The sequence below is a fragment of the Ochotona princeps genome, chromosome 1 (assembly GCF_030435755.1).
Source record: "Ochotona princeps isolate mOchPri1 chromosome 1, mOchPri1.hap1, whole genome shotgun sequence".
NCBI classification, from domain to species: Eukaryota; Metazoa; Chordata; class Mammalia; order Lagomorpha; family Ochotonidae; genus Ochotona; species Ochotona princeps.
Window position 1 is genome coordinate 44,549,329 of NC_080832.1, and position 14,323 is coordinate 44,563,651.

Consider the following 14,323-nt stretch of genomic DNA (forward strand, 5'->3'; position numbering starts at 1 on the left):
TTAATGCTTATTTTTGCTTTATACTTACTAATGATTCTCCTGCTGGCATAAAATTAGTTGCACGTATTAAAAGTCCAAGCTATTTTTCTATAGTGTTAATGATTATTGTACTCAGTACAAGAAGAAGAAGAATTCAAATTAAGAAAAATTAATAAGACCTTACAAGCTCAAGTTAATTTACATACAATGAATTTCCCTATTGATCGCAAACTTATTGAGTAGCATCCAGATTGCCAAGAGACTAAATCAAAAGCAAGCTGTATCTAGTCAGTGAGGAGGTTGAGAAAGGAAGAATCACATGTACCTGGATACTGGTCAGAGTTGTGTACTGGTATGCCTTGACCACTAGGTAATTGGCTTCTAGGTCTATCAGTCCCAGGATCATATATTTCCACCATCTTCGTCGCAAAATTGCCAGAAGGTTTTCTTCTCCTGTGTTGTAAAGTGAAGAAGAAATGGGTTAGGTTCTTGACATTTTATCAACTATGTATTTAGAAGGCTTCTAAAATAATGAAGATTATACTTTAACTATAACATTCCTAAACACTTAAACAAGTGAATCACTGTATTAATGACTCACATGTTTTTATTTAATAAATGCTCTTCTTTGAAGATTTTTGGCTTTGTGAACTACTTTCTGTGCCAGGATAATACTGGTCAAATTATGAGCTCATCATTTTCTTATAATATTTGCTTGTGAAGAAATGGGAGAAATATGATTACGTCATGTAAAAATAAAAGGAAAGTTGCCTCAGCAGTGCTGCATAAATACATGTATTCCAAATCATCCCAAATTTCAGGATTGTGGTAAGATAAAAATAAATGATAAAAAATACAGTTAATAGCTTGGAAATAGTTCTGTAACATGGCTGAGATGCCATGCTGAATGCTCTTTCACCTTTGAGCACGGCGTCACCTGATGATGTGTGTGTGACAGAGAGAAGACGGGAGTGACCCTCATGTAGAAGGGAACGCCACTGGACTATAGTCTGAATTGTGCTAGCAACTGGCAATCTGCACCACCTTGCCTCTTAATCTAGTAGCATGCCAGTAGAAAGTAGATTGACTTTCTCAGTTATTCATCCTTATTTTCATGTGTATGTCAGCTCTGAAATAATCCTTACTTCTGAAGGGGGTTAATCATAACAACTCTATGCAGCCAAATCATGACTCTTCATGATAATGTGGAATTATAGGTGCTTGGAGAGAATGGTGGCTATGTATGTTATTTATTGCAGCAAAACCACATTATCCTCCAAAACAGCTGCTTAAAACAGTACATATTTATTATTCTACAGTATTTGTGAGTTTGCAATCCAAGTACAGTTTAACTGAGTGTGTCTGACTCAGGATTTTGGAATTATATGTAGCCAAGTTGTCAGGCATGGATGAAAACTCATATGAAGGAATGGTTGTGGAAAGATCTTCTAAGCTCACTCACTAGTTGCTGGTGAAGTTTGGTTTCCACCATGAAGGAACTAACTTGAAAATTAGTTTCCTGCATGCTGTCTCTTGTTCCTGGGCCTTTCCACGTGCTACATCTCCTGTTTAGAGTATTCTTCCTTTGTCTGCAAATGACGGATGAGCCTTCACGCCCCAAGTGACTGCAACAACCAATATTGCGACAGTCGGTGCTGCTCCGAAGCCAGGAGCCAGGAACTTTCTCTAGGTCCCCCATGCAGGTGCAGGATTCCAAGGTTTTGGGCCATCTGCAACTGCTTTCTCATGCCACAAGCAGGGAGCTGGATGGGAAACAGAGCTGCCACGATTAGAACCAGTGCCCATATGGGATCTTGGCGCATTCAATATGAGGACTTTAGCCACTAGGCTAGCACACCAGGACCATTTCCTGGCACTCTTACTACTCTAGACCACACTGGATCTCCATACCAGTGCTCCTCCAATGCTCTTTGCTTAACCCACATATAGAAATTATTTTCCTGTCTTAAAATTACTTGTTCTTTTGATTCTATCACTCACTGAATTATTAACAGCATGAAGAAAGTGGTGTTGTCTTAGCTATCACTTTATCTTTAGGGACAGCTAGTGCACAATGGGAAGTTCATAAATAACAGAATATATGAATAATTTTTAGGTTTAGCAATTTCAGTAACATTAAATAGCACTGAAATTCAGAACTCAAAATATATCTACTATCACCTCTCATGCTCCAGCTAATAAAAATGTTTTCTACTCAGAATAAGCCAGCATGTGATGAAATTAATCTGGGAAATATTTTATACATAATATAGTGTCCATAGGACATAAAATGGTCAGTCACATATTTAACCTCAAAGTTGCACTCTGGAGTCATAGGTCACTGCGCCAGTTCATTGAGATACAATGAACAAAAAAGTGCTGAATTCAGAGCATACCAGCCACATCCCAACATGGAGCCCACAAAATGGATAATGGTCATGATATTTTTTCTTGTAATTAACAACAGGTCAAAAGTATAATACATTCGATAGATTCACAGGAATGATAAGTTGCATTTCTGTCCTTCTGAAAAAGTTTGCAAGGCAAAAACTCTAAATAAATACCTCCATTTTGTTTTGTTTTGAAGTGTCTGAAAATATACAGTACATTTTGTTAGTGAGGTTATCCAGGAAGGTCAGAAAGTGCTTTTTATTTTTAGATGAGCAAAACAACCTTCAAAAGGACTGCTTGGGGACTTATGTGCATGACTCCTATTAGGAATGATGCACAACAGACCATTAAAACTCCTTCTCAAATAATGAAAATGTATCCCTTGGAGTCTCTGTGCCAATATGCAAACTACACTTCATGAAATACTGCCATCCATGGAAAGCACCAGCACAACTGGTGATAGGTTAATGTTCTGAAATCCCCCTTGATTTTCCTTTAATTAGCTGAGAGAAGTAATAAAATCCATGAGTGGAAACTTAAAAATATTGAAGGAAAGGTTTAATAAATTGAAATTATTCAATTTACTAAGTAAAATTTCACATTTCTTGTTTCCTTTTTTTGATAAAGAAAATATTAGAGGCCAAATTGAAAACCCTTTGCTGCCCCAGCCAAATTCTTTTTCCCTACCTGCTTCCTCAAATCACCTTCTTAATATTGTGCAACCTCCACGTTTCCGATTTTGTAACATTTTTTCTACATGTTTCCAAAATAATATATCACTTTATGTGGCACATTTTTAGATGTTGAGTGAAAATATACCTCATACAGTACAAACTCTTATAGAATTCTTTCTGCTTAACATTGTCTTAGAAATATATCTCTTGTTTTAGCTAGAGTTAAATCATTATTTTAAATGGTATACATTTACATTTTAATGATCTATTCATGATATATGTATATGTATGTATCATAGTGTCTTATGAGAATGACACATGTCTCTGTCTTTCAGGGCTAGACATTTCAATTGTTTCTAATTTGTCTCCATTGCAGACAATTTGGTAAAGAACAGGTTTACCTTTGTACAAGTATGAGGACACTTAGAAGAGTGTGGAAAGTAGAATTCAAATATAAGGTTATTTTGGTGCAAATTATTTTGAAATAATTGAAATAATTTTCAAAAATTGCAAAAATTAATATTGTGAAAAACTATGCACAGATTCCAATTTTTTGCTCCCAAACCAGCTTCCTTCAAATATTGTGAAGTATCCAGGTATGTCTTTATAATAAATATAGTTTTATATTTTAATTCTCATTTCAAAGAACTATGGAGTATGTAAGCAACTATAAATGTGTAAAAATCAAAGCTATCATCATATTTTGAAGTAAAATAGCATTCCAGCAACAATAGTGAAATTATTGACAATTTTGATCACATGGTTCATGATCACTAATCATCAACAGGATGAATAATCACACATTTAAAATTGTCAAGACTTACTTATGTGATATTTACTGCATGTCAAGTGGTGTCTACACACTTTACAAATACTAACTTACTAAATTCTCAAAATGAGCTTATAAATAAATACACTTGCTCTATTTTAAAGATGAAAAGAGTGAAGCTTGGAGAAGTGAAGTAGCTTGCTCAGGATCACTTAGATAAACCAGTATTTGAATTCATGACCATCTGGTACTGGGCTACTTTCTTTTCACCTCTTTGGTTTGAAACGGTGTCATTGTGCTCAGCAGTCCTTCATTTCTCTTAGAAGGGTCTTTACAACTCATTTGTCCAAACTCAACTGCAGGGTGCCCCACTGTGAAGTTGCAGGGCTGCCTATCATACAGGAGCTCCAATGTGTGGCCCCCACGGAGCTGCCAGAGTCCTGTTGCACGGCTGAGTGTCCTCCACCCCTGAATCAGGCCATGGTCATGATAGGCCCCTCATTGTCAGTTCAGTATCAGGGATTTGATATCTTTCTGCCTGATGCAAATCCAAGACAGAATCTCCCTTGCAAGACATGAATTAAGGCTTTAAATCAATTTCATGGTTTTAACAAAGTCTAATTATAAAACTCACTATTAAATTCTATACTATGGATAGAATTTTTGAGCAAAACAACAATGGCTACACACGGTACGAGGCAAGGGTTGTGATGGCTAATAAATATTTACTGAATGAAGAGGGACTTGCTACACAAGAGTTGAAACACAATGTATGTTATCGCTGGTAACCAAAAAATAGAAGAGTCTTGATAGTCTTCCTGTTCGATGCCCAGTGGGTATCTGAGTAGGTATTCAAAGAACAAGACAGCATTCTAGGTGGATTCAACTAAAGGAATAAGAAGCTTTATTATTCTCAGGACTGCATTCCTGAGATCTTTTGGGAGCATGATCCTTCATGATGTTTTATACAAGAAGAGATGCCAGCACACATTACAAGAGTAAGGTACAGACAGCAAGACCTTTATTGGAAGAGACACCTTCTCTACTTACGAACTGAAACCACAATGTCATCATCTTTACCAGAATCCCAACAGGACATATTTAAGGGCTAACCAGTGAAATTTTTTTTTGCTTATGTTTATTGTCCTTTAAAAGCTAAAATATGGGCCCGGTGGCGTGGCCTAGCGGCTAAAGTCCTCGCCTTGAAAGCCCCGGGATCCCATATGGGCGCCGGTTCTAATCCCGGCAGCTCCACTTCCCATCCAGCTCCCTGCTTGTAGCCTGGGAAAGCAGTTGAGGACGGCCCAAAGCATTGGGACACTGCATCCGCGTGGGAGACCTGGAAGAGGTTCCTGGTTCCTGGCTTCGGATCGGCGCGCACCGGCCGTTGCAGCTCACTTGGGGAGTGAATCATTGGACGGAAGATCTTCCTTTCTGTCTCTCCTCCTCTGTGTATATCTGGCTGTAATAAAATGAATAAATCTTTAAAAAAATAAAATAAAAGCTAAAATATAACATTATGTGCTAATACGTGCTAATTATAAGTGAAATGAAAATGTAAAATTTTTACAGAAAGCATTTGAATCAATTGTATTTTGTAATGTGGATTTGATAGAAGGATGGAATGCAAAAAGACTAAATAATAAAGGTTAGATTTTAGTTTATTTTTTTCTTTCATTATTGGAGTAAGACAAGAAAAACGTAAAATGCAGGCCTTCAGTGAGTTGACTCTGTACAAAATCAAATCTCGCCTTGATCATTAGTTGCCTCTTGCTGTATGTTATCAAGAAGGGATGGATAAGCCTCAATTCACTCACTGGAAAACAAGGATCATAACTACTGGATAGGATCTTGTAGATTGAGGGAGACAAGAGTATAATTAAGATGTGTGCATTATTTTAGCAAACTGGCAGAAATCTGAAATCCTTATAGTGCTTAACATTGTCAGCTAGACTAGTCATGGGTACCATATTAAACATCATTTCTGAGTTTGTGTGAGTATTCCCAGATGAAATTTGAATGAGCAGGTTCATAAGTAGCTCACTCCTCCCAACACAACAGATTTGCTACCATCCAAATCTACTATGGACCTGATTAGAACAAAAACCAGAGGAAGGGAAGATTGAGACCTTCAACTCTGCCTGCATGTATCAGTTGGGACATTTCCTGTCATTTCTCCTGCCCTGGGACTGGGACTTATACTTTCAGCTCCTCTGGTGCTGGGGACTTTGAATTTAGGATAGAGTAATAGCACTGGCTTTCTTGGTTTTCTTGCTTGTAGCGAGGCGACTGTGGGACCTGTGAGCCTTTGCATGAGTCAATCCTTCTAAAAAGTCTTCCTTCAGCCTCTACTCTCCTGGTGATTATGTTCATTGGACACAGTCCTTAACCAGTTCACCACATACCAGCTCACGATGTATGGTTCATGATGGAGGTCTCTGAAAAGGAAATCTTGTTCATGAGGCTGCACTTCCCCTCTGTCTTGCACCTGGCAAGTTGTGTTAGATTATCTTTGAGTCTCTGTGTAACATTTATCCAGACCAGAGGCAGCCTGAGGGTGTTATGCTTGACACAGTCCTCTTAGCCAAGTTCAGATTTTGATCTGACATCTTACCAATATATCCAAGATTGGAGGGGTTATGAATGGCCCTTCAGCACAAGGACTGAGACCAGAGGTGGCCTTTCTTCCTGGGGCTCTGATCTAGCTGTGATTATGCTCTGTCTAGCAAAGGGACTTTTGTGTAGATGTTTCCAAGGTCCTTCTCAACACACAGGATGAACATGATAGGCAAGGAAGCTGTATAGAAAGACTAAGTGGAAACTAGAAAGAGGTCTGATCTTAAGTCTTATGTTGCTCTGCTTACATTCCTTTCACTAGAACTCTTAGCCATCCTTCAAGACCCAATGTAAATGTTGCATCCAATGGAAAACGTCCCCACATCCTCTGTCACTGTCTACACGCTCCCTTAATTTATTTTATGTATGTATGTTTGTGTGTATATATGACATACACAATATAGGATAGCACACTGATTGAAACAAATTGCTCAGTATAAGATTGTTACTAATTATGATTAAAGACCACCTAAAAAGTGTTTTTATTCAGGTCTCGAACGGTAACCTAGTGATCAAAGTCCTCGACTTGCATGTGCTAGGATCACATTTGGGTACTGGTTCTAACCCTGACAGGCCTGCTTCCCATGCAGCTCCCTGCTTGTGACCTGGGAAAGCAGTCGGGGATGGCCTAAAGCCTTGGAACCCTGAACCCATGTGGGAGATCTGGAAGAGGCTCCAGGCTCCTGGCTTTGGACCAGCTCAGCTTTGGCCATTGCAGCCATTTGGGAAGTAGATCATCGGACGGAAGATCTTCCTCTCTGTCTCTCCTCTCTGTATATCTGACTTTCCAATTAAAAAAATATTTTTTAAAAAATCTTTTTATTCATCTTGCTGTCTTCAAGAAAAATCTTAATGTGAATTTGGAAAAGCATTTAAAAATAATTTCAAAAGTTTGGGAGCTTTTATTTTAAGCCAATTATGACAGAGCAATCATATATGCATAGATATAATTATATAGATTTTTTGACATCAGGTTCATTTTATTCCTTTCAAAGTTACATCTTGGGCTTTGATAATTAAAATATGACATTCTGGGACTGGCTCAGTGGCATTCTAATTCTCTACCTGTAGTGTAGACATCCCATGTGGGTACCAGTTCTAAGGTTCTAATCCCAGCTGCTTCGCTTCTGATCCAGTGCCCTTCTGGTGGTCTGGGAACACAGCAGACGATAGCATAAATACTTGGGCTCCTGACCCAGAAGGGGCTCTCAGCTCCTGGCTTCAGCCCTGCCCAGTTCTGGCCTCAGTGGACATTTTGGGGAAAGAACCATCTGATAGAAGATCTCCTTCCCTCTTTTCCTCCCTCTCTGTGTCTGTATCTCTGACTTTCAAGTGAAAATAAATTAAATTAAAAAAAATCACGACATTCAAAATCTAATTATGACACAAATCTATTGCTTCTTTCGAGGCATAAAAATTGACAGTTGCATATGAAAATCTTGATTTTATAATGATTTAAAAACACTTTTTAAAAGATCTTCCAGCTGCTAATTGACTCCCTCAGTGGTCACAATCGCTAGAGCTGGGCTGGTCTGAAGTCAAGATCCAAGAATTTCATCCGTGTTTCCCAAGTGGGTGGGTGCAGGGGACCAAGCACTTGAGACATCTCCAGTTGCTTTCCTAGGTGCATTAGCAGGGAGACGAACTGAAAATGGTGTAACTAGAACTTGAACTGGTAACCATATGGCATACTGGTGCCATAGGTGGTTCAGTACATTCATTTTACATTGTTGGAAAAAATACCAATCTATTTATAAAGAAAACCTGCTTGACTGGCTAACCCCCCCCCCCCAATTAATTACTTAGAAACTTTAAAAATGCTATGTTGTTGCATGATAAAACACAAACCAGCACTTACACCCTGTATTTCTAGTTTAAATAGTATTATGAATGTTTTCTGACTCCTAAAACATAATCTGTTAAAACTATGTACAGTTTCACAGCCCCACACTTCTGTACAGCTTGTATTTCTATTGAGAAATTCCTTTTCAGAGCCATTTTAACTCCTTCATCTATTGTTGATATCTATACATACAGAATCTTGTTGTGAACAGTAATCCTGAAAGTTCCTACCTTTTAGATTTGGGTGGTGAATCTGATTATAGAGCCTTTCCTGGGGGTTCCTGGATTGCCTGGTTCAAAAAGGCAGACTTCTTGAGAAGACGGATAAAAATGGTGCCCTGGGGAGTCAGGTGTCCCAAAAGCCATGCTTTCATTTGTCAATGCTGCATGGCAGAGGTCATTAGAGCCATTCAGCAGTCAATTCTCAACCTGGTTCTTCCCCACACTTGGTGTATGACATAGAACTCAGTTTTTTTAACGCTCAAAAAAAAATTTTTTTTTTGATTCATTTCAGTGCTACTGAGTGAACTGCATCCTTGGGTATTTGTGATAACATGACATACTTTTAAAGTGCCTGGCTCTACACAGCACCTTGGTAAGTAACTCTTGTAATTATTAACTTGATTTTGCCAATTATAACACATCTGAATTTTGACAATGGAATTCACAGTGTGGGCTCTGGGCTATGCCTGGAGTAGCTTTTGATTGGAAAATAAGGTCAGCCACATGGAGGATCAATAATGCCTTCAATAGAGTTCCAGGAAGCACTTGGAACAGGAAAGTTTCAGCGAGTTTCCCTGATCAGCAATATTGTGTGCACATGGCTGCAGCTGGGAAAGTAATGCAATTTGACTGCACAGAGAGATCAAATGCGAAGCTCCACATTCAGTGCCTCACAGACTCTGCACCATGTACTTTCTTCCTAGGTTAGTTTTAATCTATATCCTTACCATTGGGTAAGCACAATCATGACTTTCAGTGGACATGGAGTTTCTTCTACAAAATTACTGGACTTTAGGGGAGTTTCAAGAACCTGTTCTCTCCCAAACTTGTACCTGCAGAAGAGGAGGGAGCTTGTGTAGCCGCTGGTGCTCCTAGACGATCTCACTTGGCCTAAACTCTTGGACTTCTTTAAAAGGTGGAGATATTTCTGGGACTGTGTCTCTGAACCTTTACAATAGCTTGTCTTCAAATGCAACCCTTTGGTACATACTGGCATGCATGGGAACCACGGTAGGGGCAGGTCTGGTGGGGCTTATGGAGAGTCGTACCAACTAGGTTGCTGCTCCCACTGGTTTGCGTGAGGGCCGAATATGAAGAAGGCAGGATCAGGCTGGTCTGCAACACCCATCAGTTTGTGTGAAAGACAGGGATGGAAACAGATCTGACCCAGCAATTGCAATGACCAGCATGTGCGTAAGATGATTGGGGCAACAGACTGTACTGGACCCTGTACTGGCAAGCACACACAAGGATCAGATCTGGGATCACCTCAGACGAAGCTTCTTTGCAGATCCCTCCAACTGAACTGCTGATCTCAGAACTCCAACTACGAAGAGACTATGTCAGCCAGTGGATTTTGAAGAGGTTTCATCAAGCTTGGAATGGCGAGATTGGCAGCAATTCAGACCTTTTGAACTATCAAAACTGCTTGAGCAGGACTCTCAGAGCATGCTACACATCGGGGACCTAGGGTGGGTGGGAGACTGGGTGGAGCTTATCCATATGTTTCTCCCCTGACTCCAGATACAGGGAAAAAAATACATATATATATATAAAATGCAACCCTTCAACTCAACTAGATGTGAGACATGGCCCAGCCAAACCAGCATCCATCAGAGTGAGACTGGAAATAAAATAAACAGACTGACAAGAAGCCTCTTTTCAAGTCAAGTCTAAACAATGTACGTGACTATTTGATTTGTTAAAGGAGCTTCAAAATTCTTTGCTTTTACAAAAATGTTCTGTCATAATGAAGATATCACTTATGGGAAATCTAGCCTGCTAGCTCAAAATGGTTAATGGGAGGTTGACTGTATACAGGGGTGGATGCTCTGATTTGATATCATTCAAGGCAATTAAAATGAGACTACGTACTAATAGATATCTATTTTCCTGGGGTAAGCCTGCTGGAAGGAAAATGCATTTTTCCTCTTTAAATAACAACACTCTTCTTTTCTTCATCCCATTTGGTGAAAAGTGAACTTATTTGCCCTTTGGAAATTTGCTGTAATTGGCTCTGATGTCTCTTGACATTAGCAGATGAATCTGTCAGTTTTGTGAATTTCGTTTTAAGCAAAGAGCTGTGTAGCAGATAATGACACATGATGTAAGGGGAAGAGGCCAAAGTGTGTTTGCCTCCGGATAACTGCCACTTGCTGGGTGTATTCAAAAGACAACATGACAGAAGGTGCCAGCCTCAACTCTTGAGGGCTGATCTTGAGCTCTGACATGAGAGCATCTGTCATGGTGGACACGTAGGTTAGATCCAACATGGGGAATTATCAAGATGCAATGTCAATAGGCCAGATGCCTGGTAAAGTCAGGGCAGGTTGGCTGCTCTCCCCATCCATCCTCCCATCTCCCCTCCCAAATACCAAGCACAGATACACCAAGGCCACTTTTGTTAACTGACATTTATTCTCCATTGAACACCATTTGTCAGATCCTGGGCCAGTGGCACCATACATTCATTTTCTAATTTAACTGACATCCCATATTCTAGGTTAAATGTGTGAACGCACTGGCTCTGCTTAACTGGCTGTGTCACCTTGGGGAAGTTTACTCTTTTATAAAAGAGGCAAATACCACTTCCTTGGAAATGCTGCTATAAGGATTACCTGAAAAAAAAATCTACGCAAAGTACTTGGTTTCCACTAAATACTGGGAAAATGATAGCTTTGTTATTCATAGCACTGTGAGGAACATATTTTCTATATCATGAAATTGGATTTGTAAGAAATAAAAGAATTTTTCCTGGTCTGCCCTGACATTTTATTATAAAGTACTCACTTTTTAAGGATGGTGTTTTTTGTTCATAAGGTACATTTAATGCAACAAGTCAGACACATAGTTATTTATATTATTTTTCTGAATTAAGTTCAATAAAGAAAAGGCAGCATTTTTATGAGCAACACAATACAGTGTGCAATATTGTATTATCATAAATGTATATGAAATTGCATATATTTCAATTTGAAAATATTAAGGAAAGAGTTTATGGAATTAAAAAGATCACATTATACCAACCTAGTGGCAACAAACACCACAGCACCAAGTACACTTTCCACTAAAAGCAACAAAGAACTTCAGAGAAACGGTTGATTTCAGATCTGGATCAGGAAATGTAACAAACAAGTTGGGCCAATAATATCTTGTCACATAGGAGAAAAAAGAAGCACTCAAAGCCTAGAAAGATTGCATCATAAGGACTTGAAGTCCAACTTGAAAAGGTCTTTTAGATGAAGATAATAACTGGAATGGAGTGACATGCATGAAAATTTTTAAACCCATGAGTTCATAATTAATTTAAAAACAACAGTAACCGGGCCCGGCGGCGTGGCCTAGCGGCTAAAGTCCTCGCCTTGAACGCCCCGGGATCCCATATGGGCGCCGGTTCTAATCCCGGCAGCTCCACTTCCCATCCAGCTCCCTGCTTGTGGCCTGGGAAAGCAGTTGAGGACGGCCCAATGCTTTGGGACACTGCACCCGCGTGGGAGACCCGGAAGAGGTTCCAGGTTCCTGGCTTCGGATCGGCGCGCACCGGCCCGTTGCGGCTCACTTGGGGAGTGAATCATCGGACGGAAGATCTTCCTCTCTGTCTCTCCTCCTCTGTGTATATCTGGCTGTAATAAAATGAATAAATCTTTAAAAAAAAAAAAAAAAAAAAAAAACAACAGTAACCACGACAATCACCACCAGACAAGCAATAATTGGTCACCATTGGCTGTAGAAAGACATATGTAAATCAGCTTGTCAGTTTGCAGCCTATTAAATGAAGGAAAGAATCAATTCCTCCCTACCCCAAGATTTTTGAACTATATCACTAAAAGCAGATGAGGAGGGATTTGCCTTTCTGGTCATATTTTAAGTAACAAATGAATAAGAAAACAGGGAATAGAATATCGCCATTTTATACCATCTAATGAATTAATGGACTTGAAGGTCAAGCTATCAGAATTTTAAAAAAGGGGATGACCAAGCATTACTTTTAAGTGTCCTGGTAAAGGACAAAATGCCACCCAAAAAGAGGGAAAAATCCAAAAATTCTGAATTTTATCAAGTCTCTGTAGTCAACTTTCAATGTAAAAAAGATACAGGTCAGAGGGACACACAAAATTAGCTCAAAGATTCAATCAGCAAAACACAAATTGCATGATACACTGTGACATACTGATTCACCATTGCTCTGTTGACTGGCAGCAGCAACATTTGGTGAGGCAGCCTGAGCACATGTTTAGAAATGGAGCATATGCAAGCTCCCTGGCAATAAGGGAAATCCAAATTAAAACATCAATGAGGTACCACCTAACGCCAGTAAGACTGGCCCACATGAATAAAAGCACCAACAACACTTGTTGGAGAGGCTGCGGGGAAAAGGGAACCCTACTCCACTGCTGGTGGGGCTGCAGGCTGGTATAGCCTCTATGGAAATCAGTATGGAGAACATTCAAACAACTCAATATCGACATACCATATGACCCAGCTATAGCACTCCTAGGAATATATCCAGAACATTTGTTTTATGAGAAACCAACATGCACTCCTATGTTCATAGCAGCACAATCAGTAATTGCAAAAACATGGAAGCAACCAAAATGCCCATCAGCAGAGGATTGGATAAGAAAGCTATGGTTCATCTACTCCATGGAATACTACTCAGCTATTAAAAAAAACAAAATGCAGTTCTTTGTGGCCAAATGGGCCAAACTGGAAACCATAATGCTAAGGGAAATGGGCCAATCCCAAAAGGTTAGATACCACATGTTTGCCTTAATTTAAGATGATATGATGTTATATTATATATGTTATATTATGGATGTTATGTCATATATCGTATATAAACTAAAATTGAGATGTGAATGGGGGGGTCACAGAATGTGGTTAAGAAATCGCATTTATTTTTTAACATGTTGGCTGCTCAATACTATGTCAATTAATTCCATAATGATGTAAATTTTTGCTGATGGTATGTTAGTGCTTTTATTTGATTGGGATGATACTCGGCTGGCTCTGTCTTCAGACCAGAGAGGGTCTCCCCAATAAGTAGTTGGACTTGACTGGACTATAAGATGATGGACTCTATGCTCGGCATATGCTTGCAAAGAGGGAATCTCAAATGAACTTGAACTATGATTAAGCAACAATGTGGAGGAACCCACCATGTGGGGAGGGTTTGGGGAGGAGTGAGGAGAATCCCAGTTCCTACGAAATTACAACACAATGTAATTAATGAATAAACTTAATAATAAAAAAATAGTGTTTTTGCAGTATCTCAGAAATTTTGATATTTTTGCTTTTTATTTTCATTCATTTAAACAAAGTTTTTGCTTTTCTTCTTTTTCACTGACTCATAGGTCACACAATAACATTGTTTGTGTCAGGAATGTCTTTGATTTTCTTTTTCATTTCTGCAGTGACACATTGTTCATTCAGAAGCATGCTATTTAGCTTTGTGTTGTAAATTTTCTATTTTTCTCTCTGTTAAAAAAAAAAAGAAATGGAGCATATGAAACCCGTGCATCCTCGCTGACTTAGATCTGTGTTTGACCTACTCCACAGGGATGTGTGTGCATTAATATAGTTTGAAAGGCACTCACTACACAGGCCAAATGATTTCTTCAACAAAATCTGTAATAAACATCAATTACAAAGCTGTAAGTTAAAGGTATTGAAGAAAATATCAGCCACCAGAAAGGTACAGATCATTTTTACATTCTGTAAAAATAATAGAAGCTGTAAATAAAGTACGTCGACTAGAATTGCAAACACTGTATTTGAAATTTTTAGCTTTAAATACGATCATGGTGTTTTGTTATGTCACATTAAAGTT

General features: G+C 39.0%; 1 protein-coding gene across 1 annotated transcript in view; it reads right to left on the reverse strand.

Moving 5' to 3' along the window:
* Window positions 1-14,323, reverse strand: part of SLC35F1 (solute carrier family 35 member F1) — a 410,909-nt gene that overhangs the window by 83,674 nt on the left and 312,912 nt on the right. Inside the window, exon 3 of the mRNA XM_004597582.2 lies at window positions 305-432. Coding sequence (XP_004597639.1) covers window positions 305-432 — 128 coding nt within the window. The remainder of the gene's footprint in view (window positions 1-304; window positions 433-14,323) is intronic.